The following is a 20,733-nucleotide window of genomic DNA, read 5'->3' on the forward strand; positions in this document are numbered from 1 at the left end:
TATGCCATTGGAACCTCATTTTCCAGTAAAAAATATGATAATTGTTTTTTACCCTTTTATCTGGCAACAAAACTGACACCTTTTACAAGGAGTCATGTTTGCATAGACCACAATACCTGCGGTCATAATGCAAACAAAAAACATAACTCTGATAATGTATGCACTGTGGGAATATGCTCATCGGTGGCCAGTTAGCTCTGGGGTGGCGAATACAATGTCAGTAGCATTGAACCTGCACCACTGATATCCTAGGTTTGAATCCAAGTTTCAGCCGCCCTTGATTTACTAAAGTACAATGACGCATATCTGACTCTGCGGACAGCGGTATAGGCGGACATGTGAAAAGGTCGGATATGTGAGCATCTACAAGATGAGCACAGTTGGCTACGTACAGTGCGATAAAAGTTCAGCATACATGCAACATCCAGAAAATGACAGTGACACTTTACACAAACACCACACTTGTTTATGGCCATTCATTGGCCAGGGCTTGATATGGGATGTTGTAATGTCCCGCAATCTTAACGACCTTTCACCATGACCTTCAAGACCTCTCACCGACGAACCTGACAACGTCTTATTTTTTTATTTTTCCCTGCCATAAACGCTCACCCATCGCTCAATTGCAGTGAGTTTATGCTTTCAGTGTAGTTAGCAATGTCTGCAAAACAAAATACATTATATTTGGATTTTCACTTTTTGCAGCTTATTTCGGCTCAGCGTGTTATAAGTATTGGATTTATTGCCATGCTTCAAAGCACACTATTTGTTGTGGGATTTAAAGATTTAGGTCTTTAGAAGGGACTTATAAACCTGCGTATTCTCCATATTTTAAGACGCTTTGAAAAGGGGCAAGATGTTAATTACCTCGCCTGGTATACAGGAGGTCGTGGGTTCGATCCCTACCCTGACGCCTGCTGTATATTTGGAGTTTGCGTGTTCTCCCAGTGGTCGCGTGGATTTTTTCTCCTGGTCTTCTGGTTTTACCCTTCGCATTTAGAAACATGCATTTAGAGTATTTGGCTGCTATAAATGTACATGTAATACGCCACTTCGTTGAGCTATCATTTGTGGCCAGGTCACTTCTGAAAAAGAGCTATATAGCTCAGTAGGCCTTACCTTGTAAAATAAAAAAAAAATTGTTTGAAGTAAGACGCACCGCCAAACTTTTGGCAATCCAGAGAATCCGGTAGTTTTAGGAAGCCATCTCTCAGGTGCTGTTCTCTGAATGAGCCCCAATCGGCATACGACAGCAGTAGGCAATGAGGGCTTTACTGCACTGATGATTCCTAATCAGGGTGAAACTCGTGTACAGTTGTCTCATTCCCTGCTGCTGTCTAAATTAAAATGGCCACAATTTTGACTCCGAATGGAAATTTGGCTATATTTGGTCTAATGACCATGGCATCAGTGACACGGTTGTCATACATTGGTGAGGAAAGAGGCAAATAAATGACATGGAATGTCACTAACACTTATTTGTAATGTAAGTACCCAAAACATGAGGGTAAAAACAAAACTTCTCATGTATTCTCAAAGTAATTTTATCCCGCCTGTTATTCTGCTCACTTTATTCTTCGAATGATAGTGACGTTTGATGCGTCTTTGTGTTGACTGTGAACTTTTCTATTTATATCATGGGACCTCCTGTTCAGTGTTTATTGAGCAATTATAATATCAGCCTTCAAGCCCGGGCACTCTTGCAATAAATATATTGAATATTAACCTCATTTAAAGGGGAAAAAAGAACAGGTTAAACGAAAGCACTTTAAGTTAATGTGGATTTGGCTGGTGAGCAAGGACTGCCCTGTAAAGTCCAGGGTAGGTTATTTTTGTTCATTCTACTGCACATAAACATAGGAAGGTTTATACTTTCCCGGATGTTGCAAAACCTGTTCTGCAGCCACGCCGCAACCATAACTATAAGGAAATAAATCGAGTATGTTTCCACTGCAGAGTAACATTCCACTGGTCTCTCAGTGGTGTCCTGTTGTTTTGTGCCACATTGCATCCCCGTGATGGAATGTGCCCTACTGTGCTTGAGCCGTGGGGTTGACAGCAGGGCCTAATTCTGCCTGTGTTTTTGTCCCCCACGACTCCCCCCCCCCACCACTCCCCACCTGCACCTCCCCACCTTCACCTGCACCTCCCCACCACTTCTCACCTGCACCTCCTCACCTTCACCTCCCACCACTCCCCACCTGCACCTCCCCACCTTCACCTGCACCTCCCCACCACTCCCCACCTTCACCACCTCACCTTCACCTCCCCACCACTCCCCACCTGCACCACCTTCACCTTCACCACCTTCACCTTCACCTCCCCACCACTCCCCACCTGCACCTCGCCACCTTCACCACCCCACCTGCACCACCTTCACCACCTTCACCTCCCCACCACTCCCCACCTTCACCTCCTCAGGCCAAATCTCCGTGCTGGGTTTCCTGCGGTACCTGAACGGGGAGGAGAATGGCATTGTCCCTCCAGAGAAGCTGGATTTGAACGAGGACATGACTCAGCCGCTGTCTCATTACTTTATAAACTCGTCGCACAATACCTACCTCACGGGTAAGGACTTGCATTTACATGACGCTTTAATGCCTCGGCAACCATAGCACCTTACATCGTACATCTCATTCGTTACAATCCCCTGCTGCAGCCGTGTCAAGAGTTACCCAAGGTGGCAGCTGTCCCTGTGTGGCACAAGGTGGACTACAAAGAGGTTTTAACCTGCCAGTAGGGGCCGATGTTGCTATGTTGTTTTTTACCCCAATTAATTTAGGTAAATGATTGATTTAATTTGACATTTGACCCAGTGAAGCATGCACGCATAGTCTGTTCTCTTACGTTACCAGATCTTTAACATCCACGGTGACACAATGTGTACTTATGGTTCATATGCATGCAGTATCAACCAGGGCGGCTGCTGAGTTTGAACCGCGAACCTCTGCAGCAAGCGGCGTGGGCCCTGGTACAAGGGGATATCTGAGTCTGCCCTGTCTGCCTTCCACCCCCTCACTGTAGCCTGGTGCCCGAGCAATTGCACTGCCTGCACACTAGAGGGCTATGCCACTTGTTTATGGCTCTGTGTGCGAACCTGGAGACCCGAGTTTAATTCCTGCCAACGGCTACCAACACTAATGACGATTATCTGAACTGGTCCTGGGTCTCCCTTAGGTTGACTGAGCCTCAAATAAGTACCTGGTGCGGTGTGTCAACATCAATAGTAGGTTAGACAAAGGTGGCCAGGCATGGTGCTGTCCACCCACCCCCTTTTGTGCCACGCCAGGCTTTACAGGTCCTGCTCGCTGACAGCACTTTCCTCTAGAGTCAGTTGAGGCTATACGGGAGTTACTTGTCTTGTGTACGTCTTTACATGTGTGCATGAGTATGGGTGCCTGTGCGTACATGTCACGCTTGTCGATAATCAGCGCGACGGCAAGACAAGTGGTGCCGCTGCCTAACGCAGGCACCTCGTCTCTCGCTGCTCGGTAACAAAGTGGAGGGTCCGTGTTTGTCCCAGGGGGGCAGCTGAAGGGCAACTCGTCGGTGGAGATGTACCGCCAGTCCCTGCTCGCCGGGTGCCGTTGCGTGGAGCTCGACTGCTGGAAGGGACGCACGGCCGACGAGGACCCCATCATCACCCACGGCTTCACCATGACCACCGAGATTCCCTTCAAGGTGTGGCGGTGTCCCCGTTTCCCCGCACTCCTGCGTCTTCCTTCCGCGCAGCGTGATATACGGATTGCATTTGTGTCGTACGACTCGGGTCGGTTTGGTGGTGTCGCTGTTCGAATCGTTTCTTTTTTGGTTTTACCGCGAGTTTGCTGGGAACCATGTCCGACATTTCCCTCCCATGTACTCGGAACTTCTTGGGGAACTGAATAGTTAAGAATAATGAAGGTGGGAAGTTCTGTATTGCTGCCATTTCGCCAAGACCTCCTTGCGAAATGAGATGTGGTTGTCATTGGTTTTATCCTGGTTAGATAAATATCAATACTAAGAACAGGTTTCTGTAGAGGTGAGATGTGTAGAGAGTGCTCGACTTGAAGACTCGGTGCTGCTGCTACTGCTGCTGCAGCTATTGCTGCTGTTCTCATTTCTAGCTGATTGAGGCTGCGTCCTCGCTTCTGTGTGTTTAGGAGGTGATCGATGCCATCGCTGAGACTGCCTTCAAGACCTCGCCATACCCCGTGGTCCTTTCCTTTGAAAACCACGTTGATTCGTACGTCACTCTCCCATCTTTCCTTACATACACACTCTAGTCTAGGTGCTGTGACAGCGCATTGATTAATAATTTTAAATAGGTTATTTCTATCACGTTTATGTGTGTCGAATTGCGCGTGTTGAGAATTTTTTGTTTTATTGAAGCTGTTCATATGCAAGTGATCTGGCTTAAGGCACATTTGGGCTCAACGAGCAAAAACAAAATTGCACAAACGAGACAGAACAATAATAGAGGTTTTTTGGGTTAGATCGTGTACATTTCTAAATGTGTCGTTCAACCCGCCACCACCCAACACAGCCAACGAGTAAAGGTGTCACGTAAACAGAACGTGACCAATTCGTCACTAGTACAGCACAAGTGTATAGTGTTTTGTGTAGTATAGTGTAGTGTGTAGTAGTGTATAGTGTAGTGTATAGTGTAGTAGTGTATAGTGTAGTATATAGTGTAGTATACTAGTACAGCACACCGGTGTGTTGGAGAGCCAAGCCACAACATTTACAATCTGAGTACGACGTTTCGCCAGTAATTACAACTAGCTTCATCAGGCGACAGCCAGATTTGTGGAGAAGACCTCCTGAGACGGAATAAACAGGAGACGACACAAATGAGATGGTAAACATGTTTTAAATTAAGTATGTAAATGTATTAATACATTGAATTGTGACAATTCATCGAATCATTGGGCAAGGGTAAAGTATTACATGCCCTACACAGTCAGTTGTTCCATCAAATGTTCTTTTGCTAAATTGTATTCATCGATGTTTCAATCAACATTCTGCAAGATACTAGCACCATGCCCCAATGTACCCTCTTGCAAGTGATTGTTCAATTGTCAGAGTGACATCAAACAAACTTCTTCTTGATTTTCATCAGCAGTAGCTGCAGCCGTGATTAATACACTGCTGGATGAAGGCCTCACCACGTCGTTGCCATTCCCCATGGTCTGACAAGGCCATAGTCCATCTGGTTCCTGCACGCGAGCTAATCGCTTCGCTGCATCTCTGTGGCGGTCATCCTCTCACTACTCTCGCTCTGGCCGCTATTCTGTCCGCTGTCTTGTCCTAGCAAATGTGTCCTGCCCAAGCCCACTTACATTTCTTCAGAGTAGATATGATGTTTAATTCCACGTCTAGTCCACGTGTTCCTGTTTTTATCTCTCATTATAATCCCAAGCGTGCATCCCTCCATGTGTTGTGTGTGTGTCATTTGCAGCTTTTATTCCACTTCTTTTGTCAGCGTCTATGCTTTACCATCCACGTGTCATCCTCGACAATACGCACTGATGGAAAACTTTCTTCTAAAGGAACATTTTTGTGTTTATTTTAATTATAAATTGAAAAAAAAAATTCAAAAGCACTGCAACCTGCACTCGCCTCACCTCCTCATTTCATCAGTTTGATCCAGGGCACAATTTAATAATTAAATGCTCCTTAGTCTGTTCAAGTTGTGTAACGCCAATACAATAATTGTCTCTCGTTGAGAAAACTTCGTTGAATGTGACTTTTGTTTTAATTTATCGCTCTCCCAAATTCGCAGACTTCCTCGTTTCAGATATTCAGTAATTTCCTGAAGTTCAATTCTACTGATCGTTCACAATGGCTGGCACTGGCAAATATTGAGTTGGTTGGTTTATACTTTCTGAATTTATGTTAACACCTTTGGTTTTTTATAATGTTCACAAAATATCGTCACTCAATACCTGTGAATAGTCTTGAGTGAGAGACTAATTTGTATCATTTAAGCCATAGATTGCATATGTATACTGTACTGAATTCCATGTTATAGTATTCCTTCAGTTATATATGTAACAATGTATTCATTTTATTGGGCACTTTATTTTGAATGTCATGCAAATTTCTTGCTTTTTACTTGGATTATATTGCACCCGTTCTTTACACAGTTGTGAAGTAAACAAATATACAAAAACTCCAAAAACATTTAAATCACCTGCATGAACGCCTTGGCCTTCATACTGTGACATCAAAACCAAACATGATTTCAGAGTGGTTTTAGACCACTGAAATCATGAATTGTAACATTAGCCGATAAAAGCTACGTGTTCTGTAAATGTTTAGTTTTCGTTGATTTTGTCGTGTTTTGTATCGTCAATGTATTTATTTACTAATGTATATATTTGTTTTCGCGACAGCCCCAAACAGCAGGCCAAGATGGCGGAGTACTGCAGGCTGATGTTTGGAGACGCTCTGCTCGTGGACGTTCTCGACAAATATCCGGTACGCACGCAACGCTCGAAACCCTCCCTCCCCGTGCGGCTCATTGAATAACGGATGCTCTGGCGCGTGGGACGACTCTTCCCATGTGCCTTTCCTCCTATCAGCCCCTATTTTGTCCGTTTTGTGTTGTTTAGCTGGAATCTGGAGTGCCGCTACCCAGTCCTGAAGAGCTCAAAGGGAAAATTCTCATCAAGAACAAGAAGAAGAAGATTTCCAAGGTGGATACGGCCCGCAAGAAGCTGGAGGTGACCAACTCCAACACTCCGAGCGAGTCCAGCATCGGGGACGTTCCTGCTTCAACTGGTGAGCAGAGGCCACAATTGGTGGCCGTCACGACTGCCGTCACGACTGCCATCGTCATTGTCATGATGCTCATCATCATCATTGTGTTGTGGATACCACCAACGCATGAACACACAATTGTAAATTACATACATTGTCATCTTCATTGTCATAATTCATAACTATATTCACTGTGTACTGTGGTTTCTGACATCACATTGAAGACATTGTAGATTCACAGCCCATTCGCCAATCCACTGTTGGAATAGAGTTTCCCCAAGCAACGCAGACTGTGAGGGTCATGTTGACACCCCTTCACCACACTGGTCAGTGTGGGTTGGTGAAGGTAAGGGTAGGACAGACCAACAGTGGATGTTGTGGCACATAGAACATGGCCATAATTGAACGCCATTATCTTTATCATCGTCATCATCATAATCCCGTGGTAGACACGGACACCGTGTGGAATATCGTCATCGTAATTAATTTTTTAATCACCCGAAGAGAGTATAGAACAGAGCATATTCCCATGGGAGCATAATTGAGCAAAGAAGCGCGAAGTGCGTTTAGTTCATGCATTCGTGAGACGCACGTCGCACCCACAGTACCATTTTACGTGACCCCAGCATCTCCCATAGGAGTGGAGCCAGCAGACAACTCACAGGCTCAAGCTACACCCAACGGCACAGAGAGAGTCGCCAAGAACACTGACTGGCAGAAGTCCACCATGTTCAAGAAATCCTTAGGTAATTCAGGTCTGTATCCAAGTGGCTCAGGGGGGCAGAGTAAGAGGCTTGCGAATGCAAGCCGGCGAGTTCAAAGCCTGGCCGCGGGTTGACTCAGCCCATCGTTCCTGTGGGGTCAATAAAATTACTACCACTTTGTGGGAAAGTCAGCGGTGGTTGACTCTATTTTGATCCAAGGACAGTTAGAATCGCCGTGCCACCCCCGTGTGCAAACAAGTAGAACGTTCCAAACCCCCTGTGTATTAAGCCGTCAAATATATGCGTGGGATATCTGTCACGGACTGCGCCGTTTGGGCAGAGGGGCTGATGCGTAGGCCTATGATAGATGTCCCGTTATTTATAACGCGGTGCTCGGCAAACGGCGCGGCAACGATTGAGGGCGGCACGAGGGAAGTTTACGTTGGGCTGCCAAGATTTGTGAAGGCACTGACAAGCTCGGAAGCTTTTTAAAATCATTTCTTGTTTTGTTTACGGACACGGTTGGACAGCGCAGTAAATTTCATGGCACACCTTGTGCCCGTGTTTGCACCGGATAGCGACGCACTCTGGGAGGTGCGAGCGAAAGCAAGGTGAAATAACTAATGGCCGTTTGACACGTTTATAGATGTCAAACGGAGCTCCGCACACAGACCGTAATTCACGCGCCGAGCGAACCCATGAGACCGACGCTGGGCATACGCAAGAATACTGCGCTGACGTACCGTCGCTCCTTGCTTCTGCAACATCAAGTGCTCGCTCAGTAGTTTGAGCACGGTGAATTGACGCAGCTGCAAATTATAGCGAACCGTAGCCCAACCAGTAGTGCCTCCCGTAGAAATGAGAGGAGATTGTGTTTTTACAAATAGCCAAAATGTTCGTGGAAGTACCTATGTATGTATGACTAAATGGGGCTGTTAAGGATTTACATTCATAGGGATCATACATGCAACTCACAGCACCTTACATCACATTTCATCTCAACCATTCCAGTGCCCTCCTGTAGTCTAGCTGAGGGGACCCCCCCTGGTGGCAGCTGTCCCTGTGTGGCAAAAAGAGCTTCAGTATAAATAATTCTGATTCTGAAATGCCTCGGCATGTACATGCAATCTTGGTCTGTGGCTTTTCCCAATTGCGTAATAAATATAATTTGCTCATCATTTATCAAATTTGGCAAATTTGGATCATGACGCCGACGCACGGTGGCCTTTTTAATGCCCGCTGTGAAGCACACAGTTAATGTTCCTGCAGTATAAACCAGGGTGGCCTCTGGGCTCGAACCGCAAACCTCTGCTGCCACTCGGCCATGTCACTGCCATGTCACGTGTGCTACTGAACATGGAGCGCGAGTGTGGTGCGGACGGACACTTAGCCTTGCAAGGATGGTATTGCTTGGAGGCTGGAGTTCATGCCTATTAATATGCACGTTCTTTTGGGTGATTCTCTTGAAGTAGTGATGCCAACTTGTTACAGGCGATGAGGACGTGGGAAGCGATGATGAAGACTACAATGAAGAGGAACTCAAAAAGGCCAACACAGATGAGGTGCAGTAACACACCGAATCCAGAATATCTCATTAAATAGGTAAATACTACACAGGGTGGAAGCAGTGGTAACTTTCTTCCTTCATAGCAAGCAGAGCCTGGGTTCAATTCCCGGCTTGGATGCCTTTCTGTGTGGAAAGACATCTCCCGAGTGTGGAAGAGTAGGCCGGATGACAGGGGCTCTCTTGAGCTCTGCTTTAATGGATCCCCTTCCACCAGCAGTGCCATAAGGAAATAATTGTAGCCCTGTACCTTTGCCTTGTATTAAATATGAACGCTTTGGATGCTCAGGGAACTGCAAGCATTGAAGCGGGAGCCTCGGAAGAGATGTCCAACCTGGTGAACTACGTGCAGCCCATCAAGTTCGACTCATTTGAGGATGCCAAGAGTGAGTGTCAGCTTCCATTCCTTGTGCATCATTCTTTTGTCAGTCGCAGGACTTGCTTGAGCAATATGCTCCCCTACAAAGTGGATTGAGGACCCGCTCTTTCTGAATGGAAAGAGTATTGGACTTAAGAATTTGACGATTGGCTCTGTGCGACCTATGACCTTAGACCGAGGTCACATGCCATGTTTTTCAGAATGCCCCAGGGTTATGAGTAAATTATTCGGCGATGCTGCGTTGGCATTGGTGCGAAACCAGAAATAGCGACAAGAAAACTCACTGCGTGAAAGAGAAAACACATCTTTAGTAGGCATCGTGTTGACTAGGACGCCGCCTGGTGAAAAACGTGTGTATTGCACTAATGAACAAAAACGTGACCGGGTACTGAAGGGCAAGCCCAACGAAGCGTGAGGTCACTCGTGCAATGCAGTTTCCTGCGGGATTTAAATTCACGTAAAAAAAAGCAGGTTGGGATGGTACTAGAGTGTACGTCTTATAATGGGGATTTTTAATAAATAAAGTCTAGCAGCAGGGTTGAAAAACAGAGTGCTCCACAATCGTTGTTGTGTCTCTGTTTGCTGTATTTTATCGTAGTTTACTCGCCGTCGATAATTTGAATTTCAATGAGCAGCCTCAACTAGATTTCAACTGTCATCTTTTTTTTACATCAAGAATGTCACTTTATTGTATCATTCGCTACAGAGGCCAGTGCTATAATAATGCACACTCCGAGATCACAGATTTTCCTGCAAAACGATTTTTATTTTTTCCCCATCTTGTATACGTTATTATTCAAATTTCAAGGGACGTGACATCTGTTGCAAAAGTTGTTGTGTAAGTCACGGAATTGCTTGATCATCTCCGCTCCTGTGAAAGAGAGACCTGCTTGGCAAGGCAGACGTGCCCTTGCATGCTTAATCAGGTTTGCTCATTGTAAACAGAACTCAAATAGGCTATTGGATTTGCTCTTACCGCTCTAATGGAAACCTGCACATTCACCATTCGATCATAATCATTAATCAATCTTAATAAAGGCACGTCGCCCAACATGTTGTCCACTCTTTATAATAAAGGAGCATTCTATGGTTTTCTCACGGCCAGAGTTTAATGCCGTCAGCGCTTTAGTCTTAAAATCGACGATGGGCAATGATAATCCGTGGAATTTTAGTCCGGTCTAAGTCTGTGGATTTGATCAAGTCGTTCAAATAACACAGTTCTGACTAAATTAACACTATTCTCAGTGTTATTGACTAAATGATATCCACAGACTAAGCCTTGACTAAAATGCCACAGGTTGTTTCGAACATAATTATACTCACAGCTGACTAAATTAACACTGCTTTATGGCCTTATCACAGATTAGCTGCAATTGTGTTGCATACAGATTGACTTAAGGAGGCCTTTTTCTGTTATTTCGGAGATGCATTTTGGTATTCTCTTCACAACCTGATGGAAATTGTGATGCCAATGTTTATGTAACTGCATGTAATACAAAACAACGTTTTAAACATATATTCATGAAGATCATTTTAAAAATGTGATACTGGTATTAAAACATTGCTTAAAGAGTTTACATTATTCTACAGAAGAAAGAAATTATGTTTTAATTTGACGTGTAGAAGCATTCGTTGCTATTGGCCGTCAGACTTGTGGTACGTGAAATATATCCCGCTCGGATATTCCACACGTGTTTCAACAATTCTCCGTGCCCGAAACAAAAAACACGTGATAATTTCCATTTTCTCTCGCTCAGAGAGGAACCGAAATTACGAGATGTCTTCCTTCGTGGAGAGCAAGGGCATGGAGCAGCTTACCAAGTGTCCCGTGGAGTTTGTGGAGTATCCTCCCACTGGCGTCGTGGCATCCTCACCCCTCCAATCCAGATGATGACTTAAAAGTGCAGAGCTCTGGTGGCTTCCTAACACTGGAAGGAAGAGCGTTCCAGACGGCCGCAGAAGCGCACCTGAAAGCGCGTGATGCAGTGAGATAAATCATGGTCATTACACTGCTGGATGAAGGCCTCCACAAGGCACTGTCCATCATGAGCATGAGATATAATAATTCACCTAAAACATGCACACGAGCTGATTTCATCGCTCCGTTTCCCATATGAAGGTACTTTTAAATACACTTCCATTACTTGGTTGCCACACCGTGATTATTATGGCCCATCAGCCATCATTGCTCGTAGCGACGTGTCCTGTCCAAGCCACACTTACTTGTCTTCATATTCTTTTAATGTCCTTCCATTCATTTTGTGCCTCACAATGTAATACGTCTCTTCGCGATTCGTTGTACACTATTCAGTTTTAGTTCCATTGTTTTTTGTGAATGACCGTGTTTGTGAATCATACGGCATAGCAGGTACGTTACTTTTTATTTTCTCTCCCACTGCTGATTATAGACTGAATTACTTGCAAGCATTTTAATGTCCTTTTTGTTATGTTTTTTTCTTAGATTTGGTATTTGTCTCATATCAGATTAATCTAATTTGATGCGTAAGCTTGCACGACAATTGTTGTGATCCGTAATTTATTTTTTAACCAGATCGTTTGAGTAAAATGTGTGTTGTTAAACCTCCTCCACTCAACACAGCCAATTAATAAAGTCACGTAATCAAATGCTGAAGGATATTTTGGGAAATCTGTGAACTGCCTAATGATACTGGCTCTAACTACCAGCTAAACGTCGTACCCAATTCGTTAAATGTTGCTTTCCAACAACACACCGATGGTGCTGAAGCAGTAATAAACGAGTACTTTGTTCATGTGACAACTTTATTAATTGGTTCTGCTGAGTGGAGGAGGATTTATGATACACATTTTACTTACGCAATCCATCAGATTCATCTATTAGATTCCCCGCAAGCATGGTACAATTTTGTGGGTTTCACTTAGAGGGCTTGCCTCACGGGGACTATTTATTCATCATAATATATCCTTCATATAAAAAGCCCAATTGAGCCCCGACTCTTTAAGGAGTGTATTGCAATTGGGATAATTGGCCAATTCCATTCATGACTGTTTGGCTTGCGGGCGAAAAATCGAGGTACCCAAAGAAACGCACCCAGACGGTCGGTCGGTTTATTTCGGGTAGGGCCCATTGAGCTATGGCAACACGGCCAACGTGCCTGGGCTCGTTACCTGGAGTATGTTCATACGGGGGGTGGGTGGGTGGGGGTGTAACTGTGCACAGGTCGATCCACGGCAGTGCTGTTTACAAAGGGTGTTGTTGGTGTGCCACAGGAATTTAAACTTCTGCTGTCGGTTGGTCATCCTTTCCACTAGTGGGCAGTGTTGGACTTCTGCATCGGCAATGTTTTGGTACAGCCTTCTCAACTTTTATAAGCTGACCGCAGGCTACTATCCATCGATTGAAATCGATTCTTACACTCGAAACGCACTCATTGCATGGTGTGTATGCACAATCTTTGCAATGGTCACCAGCTCCAAAGAGTTGGAATTAAGTTTTTTTTTATGTTTATGTAATCACCAAAGTAATAAAACAACAAGGTTACTGTTTTAAGACTAACTTAAATATAATCCTGTTTAGCCAGTGCAGTGGGTTTGGCTACATGACTGCAAAGTAGTTGTATGCCAACATTATTGTGATTAACTTCCACCACCAAACAAGATTGTTCACGTTTGCAAAGATATTATTTGTACGTGCCAAAGTATTAACTTCCTTTTTTTCCAATCGACTTAACTACATATCTCATTGCAAACATTGTGGCCGTTAAAAAACTCTTCAAAAATGTTAACCAAGGCAGAATGCAGTAGATTTTTGCACTATCAATAGTATGAAAAATGTATTTTCTTAAACGTGAATCCGGTATTCAAAACATTTTTAATTCATTTGACCAGGTAGCTCGGGGCTCAAAGCTCTGAGCCAGCACATCTGAAAGGCTCGGTTTTAATCCAGGATCTCAGTTGCCCATGATTACACTCGGTTCTGAAGTGTCGTGAATTATTGATCTCAGCCCGGTTACCAATAACTGTAGAGAGAAAAAAAAAGTCATTACGCTTTTTTCTTTTCAATTCAATTGGCGAAATTCCAGCTCTGACACAAGGTGATGCATTGCTTTGCGAAAGTTCTGTATCGACACTTCTTCATCTCATGATTGATGTCGATAGCACAGTGGCAGTTAAAAACTATAAAGGCAAAGGTACAGCCCTGCAATTGCTTTCTCTCACCACTGCTGGTCGCTGAAGAGCCTCCACTCTAGTGAGCTCTAGAGAGCCCTTCTCAAAAGTAGTTTTTAATCTACTTTTCCACTGTGGCCTGAAGTCTTGAAGGTGTAGCAGTACTGACACTTCACCCCACCACACATCACCTAATGATTGACCTGACAGTGGTGCACCGGTTGACACTGCTGGGTGGGCTGAGGCAGGCGGATTTAAGAAACTTGCACCATTGTTTTCACTTGCCGCCAGGCGAACCCCCGCACCCTCCGGATTGCAAGTGCAGCGTGGATAACCATTGGTCCGTTGCAGTATTCCCTACAAATGTACATATTTCATTTAAAAAAATGTATATGGCGCTAAAACCCAGTTATTTTTAACAATCTTCAAAGTAAGAGGCTGTTGTGGCACCTTAATCAGCAACCTCTCGACTTGTCCACCGCCATCAACACCACATCGACTCCTGAAGATACAACAAGACCCAGCTGAGCCGCATCTATCCCAAGGGCACACGAGTCGACTCCTCCAACTACATGCCGCAGGTGTTTTGGAACGCCGGCTGTCAGATGGTGGCCCTGAACTACCAGACGTTAGGTGAGCTGATCTGCTCCACATCACTTCCTTTTTCTGTGCCAAAGCCTTCACTAACGCGCGTCTTGTCCCCCAAAACCAGCATGTGGATGTACAAGATAGGACATCGATTTACAGTTGCTAAATTTTTACTTTAAATTCTTAGGTTTTTTCGGTAAAGTCACGTAGGTAAAAAATGAAAATTAATAAAAGTAAAATAATTTACCTACGTGACTTTACCGAAAAAACCTAAGAATATGAATCCTTGCAGTCACGAAAGCTTCAAATCTAGAAATTTGACTTTAAACTTTCGTGACTGCAGGAATTCATATAATATGGTAGTTTTGGTAAAGTTACATAGATCGAAAAAAGAACGACAATTAATTTGCTCACTGCTGCTCAGCTGCCTCTGTATCACTCTTCTATTGCTACTGCAGGGTGAAGGATGGCCAGGACTTGATCCGATGGTCACTCTCCACTGACGTTAGCTATGGCCGTGAATCAATTTTAGGTCACTGGGTTCACAGCACAGAGCACCGTCCTCGCCTATCCTAGAATAGCCTATTATGATTTACTTGCCTTTTGCCCATCCAAGGACGGGTGTATTGCAGTAAATATGAAACTTGCAAGCAGAAAGCAGACCGCGAAGTGATATTCATTGCACTAATGTGTGTAAGGGCGCGGTGACGCAGACCTATTTCATTTTAAGGTTATAATCCCTTGTTCATCATGACGTCCTTTTTACTTTAATGTCTCAATAGCGTCACGGAGGTCACTCCACAGTGACGGTGACGTCAGGCCGCTAATTATTATGAATGGAGGAGGGTGTCCATTTGGAGGACGTCACCTTATGATTATTAATGAGGGGGGCTGTTCGATGTGGAGTGACGTCACTTGCTCATGATTATTAATGAGGGGAGGTCCATGTGGAGGATGTAACCTGTTCATGATTATTAATGAGGAGGGCTGTTCGATGTGGACTGACGTCACTTGCGCATGATTATTAGTGAGGGGGGGGGGGAGTTCTCCATATTGAGTGATGTCACCCACTCATGAATATTAATGAGGGGGGCTGGTCGATGTGGAGTGACGTCACGTTCGTTAAGGACAGACATTGCTGGGTGATTATAGTAGGTATTTCACTAAAATTAAATTCATATTAGTAAAAAGTCTCAATACAGCCGTACTGTGACACATTGCAGAGTCTACCTCCTGCAAGCGGGAGGGGGCTCTTTATCTGCTGCTGCCCCTGTAATCTGAACCTCCCTTCCACCAACAAGCTTTTCTATCGACTCCCTGCTCAAGTGGACACTCAAGACCTCCTCTCCTCCTCTTGCTGTGACCGTGTATTTCCCTTTACGAAATAAGGAAATAAATATATTATTTTCCCCTGGATGCTCACGTCGCACTATTTTTACAACACCTTGAATTATGGCTGTGTCTATACACGCTGTATACATCCAAACTGTATTGTGCTGGGTTAACCAAGGACAGTTTTTTCTTTCACTCTATGAATATTTACAATAATTTCCGGTAGATGTCCACACTCCTTCACAACCCACAGTGAGAACTGATTTCTCTCACCTTCTCCGCCACCCAGACTTGGCCATGCAGCTCAACATCGGCATCTTCGAGTACAACTGCCGCAGTGGCTACCTACTCAAGCCAGAGTTCATGCGCCGGGCTGACAAGCAGTTTGACCCCTTCACGCAGGACATCATCGACGGGGTCATCGCCAACACCATCTCTGTCAAGGTGGCCCCCGCGTGAACGATGCAAGCGTTGGCACGGGCAGGGATTGCAGTATAGGGGCAGGGGTAGACAGTGATTGGAGTGGCAGCATAGGAATAGACGGAGAGTGGTGGTGTCATCCCCTTTGGCGGCCCAAAGCAAAACAAATATTTTGAGGCCCCCACTTTCAATGTACACACTTTTCATGAGATGACCGAAGGGAGGAGTAAGATGAGAGGAATCCTCTGTGTGTGCATCTTCTGCGCTTCAGGTAATCTCGGGCCAGTTCCTGTCGGACAGGAAAGTGAGCACGTACGTGGAGGTGGATATGTTCGGGTTGCCCGTGGACACCAAGCGGAAATACAAGACTCGCACCAGCAAAGACAACAACTCCATCAACCCGGTGTGGGAAGAGGAACCCTTTGTCTTTGATAAGGTCAGTCCACTGCGTTTTCATTTCCTTTTATTAACACACAAAACAAACTGGCACTGCTCAATTATCCCAATAATAAAAAAAAAAATCTTGAAATTACACTACGAAGCAGCATTGCCCACCCCCCCCCCCCTACTGTGACAACAAGGCAGGACCCTCCTGATAGAAATGTCTTTAGAATTGGTGAAGCTTTCCTGAGTTAACAAGCGTAATAATAAGAAATTATGATGGGCTTAGGCCAGATATTTCACCTGTTGGCACCATCTTAGCTTGCAAAATTTTATTGGTACCAACGTTTATTTGATTACGAATAAAAGCGCTCACTAAAACTACTGAACAAATATTTTTTTTATGTTACCAGGCAGAGGTGTGGACTCGAGTCATGTGACTTGGACTCGAGTCAGACTCGAGTCATGAATTTGATGACTTCAGACTCGACTTGGACTTGCATAACAATGACTTTGTCCCACCTCTGAGGTGTGGACTCGAGTCATGTGACTTGGACTCGAGTCAGACTCGAGTCATGAATTTGATGACTTCAGACTCGACTTGGACTTGCATAACAATGACTTTGTCCCACCTCTGAGGTGTGGACTCGAGTCATGTGACTTGGACTCGAGTCAGACTCGAGTCATGAATTTGATGACTTCAGACTCGACTTGGACTTGCATAACAATGACTTTGTCCCACCTCTGAGGTGTGGACTCGAGTCATGTGACTTGGACTCGAGTCAGACTCGAGTCATGAATTTGATGACTTCGGACTCGACTTGGACTTGCATAACAATGACTTTGTCCCACCTCTGTTACCAGGTAAGACCCACTGGGCTATGTAGCTCCTTTTCAGAAGCGACCTGGCCACAAATGATATACAACAGGCCTCGGTTGGGATCGAACCCACGGTCTCCTGTATACCAGGAGAGGTAGTTAACATATCACCACCGTGGTGGGATGTTAACGGCAATGCAGCCTGAAATCTGACACCTGGTCACTTGCAACTCCGATTTCATCATCCATGATGATGGCCAAGGGATACAGCATTGAAATCAGATCATGTGCAGATGCCAAGCTGATTGTTACATTCACAGAACCCATGAGAGAATGCGACGACATGGGGAGCCCTTCATCCAGCAGTGGATTTATCTTGGCTGATGGTGATGATGAAGAAGAGTGATAAAACTTCCCATTATGTGGTTATTCCATGTTTTATCGACTTCATGAAGATATTTGTGTCGATAAAGTTTGGCCACTGCAGGTGGTATGCAGAGACCAACATTTAAAATGAATGAAATCCAGCGAGATTACATCAGGTGAAGGACAAGCATGCCAGCGACCTGGCAGGAGAATGAGAAGTGCTCGAAAGGATAGAATAGGCAAGATTGGCGGATTGAGGGGACAACATTGCCCAAACTAAAAAGTTTTTGTTCAGAGGGAAGGAAACTGGGATCCAAGGCAAAAATGAGGTTTACAGAAAATGTTGTTGAGGCCTTGGGAAAGAAAGGAGAGGACTGGAGAGTAATAGAGACAGAAAATGAAAAGTGTGGAAAGTATGGAGAGATGTTTTTGCCCAACCTACCCAGGCAGTGCCTGGACATAGAGACCAACAGAGACCACGCTTGCATGACCACGATGCCGGTTGACCATGGCTGGCGGTCGTGATGACGAGTCTGCGTGGTTGTGTTCGCAGGTGGTGCTGCCCAGCCTTGCGTCACTGCGCATCGGGGTGTTTGAGGAGGGTGGGAAGTTCGTCGGACACCGCATCCTGCCTGTGTCTGCCATCCGCCCTGGTGAGGGGGGAGGGCTGCACACTTGATTCAGAGAATGAAACTAAAAACCCAAACAAAAACAAACCACCGCAATCGTCAATCACCCTGCCTCTGCCATTGAACAGTAGCACGTTCAAAGCGTAGGACTACTGCGTAGGTTTGTAGCTGTTGGGCTGTACAGCTCTCCAATGTTTTTCATGTTGCAATCTGTACCTGTCGGCATGCGCTGAATATTCGATTCCTGAAGAAACTCCCAGCTCGTAGAGCGAAACTTCGGACAGCGTGCCAAATAACAAGCGGTACAACCCCAAAACGAATCCAAGAGATACGTAACATAGTTAATCAATGTCACTCAGTGTATCATCTCTCTGGCATTCCTTAAATGAGTGCTGCATTTGTCCTACGAGCTGGATATATATCGTATGGTAACAGCGTGGAGATTCCTTCATCCAGAAGTGTATTATGGCTGCTGCTGCTGCATCTGCTGCTGAATGATGATGATGTCCAGTGGAAAAATTGGCTCCCACCATATGAATGTGGAATTCTCTCTGCACCCCCAATAGAGATGATCACCACCGCATGGTCACTTGCAGGAGGGATGCTGTTTTAGCCAGTGACCTGTCAATCACAAGTGGCATTGCTGGAAACATCACACTACTGTGTGTGTCTTTATTTAACGAGGCAGTTGTCAATGGTGGCAGTGGGGCAGCTCATTCAGTATTTGCTTAATTGGCAAGAGTTGTTATTTTCATTTTGAGCATTTTTAAATAACTTTAAATTAATGCATTGTTTTTGTTATTATGCTAATTTTCCCAGGAAAGCCTCACTGCCTCTCACAAATCTTTTTCACGAGGGTCCTGCCAATGTATTATTATTATGGTTTGCAGTAGGGGGGTCAATAGTTGCTGTGTATATTCTATTTGAGTAACGACTTAAGATTAACTGCAACATACTGCTCAGAGCCGCTGGAGAGCTGTAGGATCTGGCCTTATAATGTGTGGGAACCAAAGCATTTCTGTCTCTCCACGACTTCCCCCCTCAATCAATCTTCATAGGCAATTCAACGTGTGACTAGGATGATAAACGATGATTCCATGATCAGCTTCGAACCGGTGATTTTGGGTGTAATCTCATGAGCACTAAATATATATAAAAGCACCACAAGGCATCAACTGTCACACGCAGCACAGCTTACGAATCCTCTTCACGCTGTCTGCTGAATGATCTCTGCGCCTCGCAGTCTGCGTATTGCCACCATACATCAGCACTGAAGTGACACATTCATTCGTGGACTTCATAACGTTCAATTCTCTGCTTTCCGGCCCCCAGAATGTTCATCGCTTTTATCTGCCTTCAGCTAGAACGGTAGACGCAGAGTACCGGGAGCTCGTGAAAAATATTAATTGTGTTATGATTTGCCTCTCCCACACACCCTCTACCCCCAACTCAAGTCGATAAATTGTTCCGTTTCATGTTTAAAACGAGTGTTTTCTACGTCGTGGTCAATGTCATGTGGATCGCGAGGGTTATTTGACCAGACTTCATTCCGCTGGTTTGTATGTGTTTGTGAAGCTTGGGAGCATTGATGTGGGCGGGAGGGGAGGCATAGAAGTGTCATAGAACTCGACTTGAAGCTCGTGTCCTCTATGTGGCGGTGGCTCTGTGATCTTACATTGACTTGCTAATCCCTCACAGTACAATGGCCACCTCCACGCCCTCGTCGTGGAGGTAGCTCCCAGATCTTACATTGACTTGCTAATCTCTCACAATACAATGGCTACCTCCACGCCCTAGTCGTGGAGGTAGCTCCCAGATCTTACATTGACTTGCTAATCTCTCACAATACAATGGCCACCTCCACGCCCTCGTCGTGGAGGTAGCTCCCAGATCTTACATTGACTTGCTAATCTCTCACAGTACAATGGCCACCTCCACGCCCTCGTCGTGGAGGTAGCTCCCAGATCTTACATTGACTTGCTAATCCCTCACAGTACAATGGCCACCTCCACGCCCTCGTCGTGGAGGTAGCTCCCAGATCTTACATTGACTTGCTAATCTCTCACAATACAATGGCCACCTCCACGCCCTCGTCATGGAGGTAGCTCCCAGATCTTACATTGACTTGCTAATCTCTCACAATACAATGGCCACCTCCACGCCCTAGTCGTGGAGGTAGCTCCCAGATCTTACATTGACTTGCTAATCTCTCACTTTGACATCACGAGCCCCGCCCACTTCGTTTATGACCCTTGGGCTACACACATTTCAAACCTTTAAAACAGCCTGCCTCAGCAGCTTTCCCCCTCTTTTTTTTCCTGATGACGATTGCTTGTGTTGCGATCGAAGCGTCGTGATATATATATTCTTTTTTATTATTCACTTCATTTTAATTTTCATTATTTTATTGTTATTTTTTCTATCTACGTGACTTTACCGAAAGACCCAAAGAATATCATATAACTGTGACTTTTGCTGCACTGCCCTCTGCTGCTTTGACAATGTGGCCCCACAGCAAGCCTATAATACCTGATGCTCACCCATCCAAGCACAATTCAGGCTCAACTCTTGCTTCACATGAGATATCTGATGAGATTGGGAGTGTTCCGTGTGATTTGGATAAGTCAGATGTCATCGTCATTGTCATCATCATTGTCATCG

General features: G+C 45.0%; 1 protein-coding gene across 3 annotated transcripts in view; it reads left to right on the plus strand.

Moving 5' to 3' along the window:
* Positions 1–20,733, plus strand: part of LOC133342426 (1-phosphatidylinositol 4,5-bisphosphate phosphodiesterase beta-1-like) — a 148,327-nt gene that overhangs the window by 110,069 nt on the left and 17,525 nt on the right. The window contains exons 10-22 of one of the 3 annotated variants that reach the window (XM_061551604.1): positions 2,422–2,568; positions 3,524–3,681; positions 4,143–4,225; positions 6,378–6,462; positions 6,597–6,765; positions 7,383–7,499; positions 8,940–9,010; positions 9,302–9,398; positions 11,149–11,233; positions 14,046–14,170; positions 15,747–15,901; positions 16,149–16,313; positions 17,997–18,096. In XM_061551604.1, coding sequence (XP_061407588.1) covers positions 2,422–2,568; positions 3,524–3,681; positions 4,143–4,225; positions 6,378–6,462; positions 6,597–6,765; positions 7,383–7,499; positions 8,940–9,010; positions 9,302–9,398; positions 11,149–11,233; positions 14,046–14,170; positions 15,747–15,901; positions 16,149–16,313; positions 17,997–18,096 — 1,557 coding nt within the window. The remainder of the gene's footprint in view (positions 1–2,421; positions 2,569–3,523; positions 3,682–4,142; positions 4,226–6,377; positions 6,463–6,596; positions 6,766–7,382; positions 7,500–8,939; positions 9,011–9,301; positions 9,399–11,148; positions 11,234–14,045; positions 14,171–15,746; positions 15,902–16,148; positions 16,314–17,996; positions 18,097–20,733) is intronic. The other 2 variants (XM_061551605.1, XM_061551606.1) reach the window with 2 other exon arrangements.

This window comes from Lethenteron reissneri, chromosome 14 (assembly GCF_015708825.2).
Source record: "Lethenteron reissneri isolate LAM-NWPU_2019-01 chromosome 14, ASM1570882v1, whole genome shotgun sequence".
NCBI lineage: Eukaryota > Metazoa > Chordata > Hyperoartia > Petromyzontiformes > Petromyzontidae > Lethenteron > Lethenteron reissneri.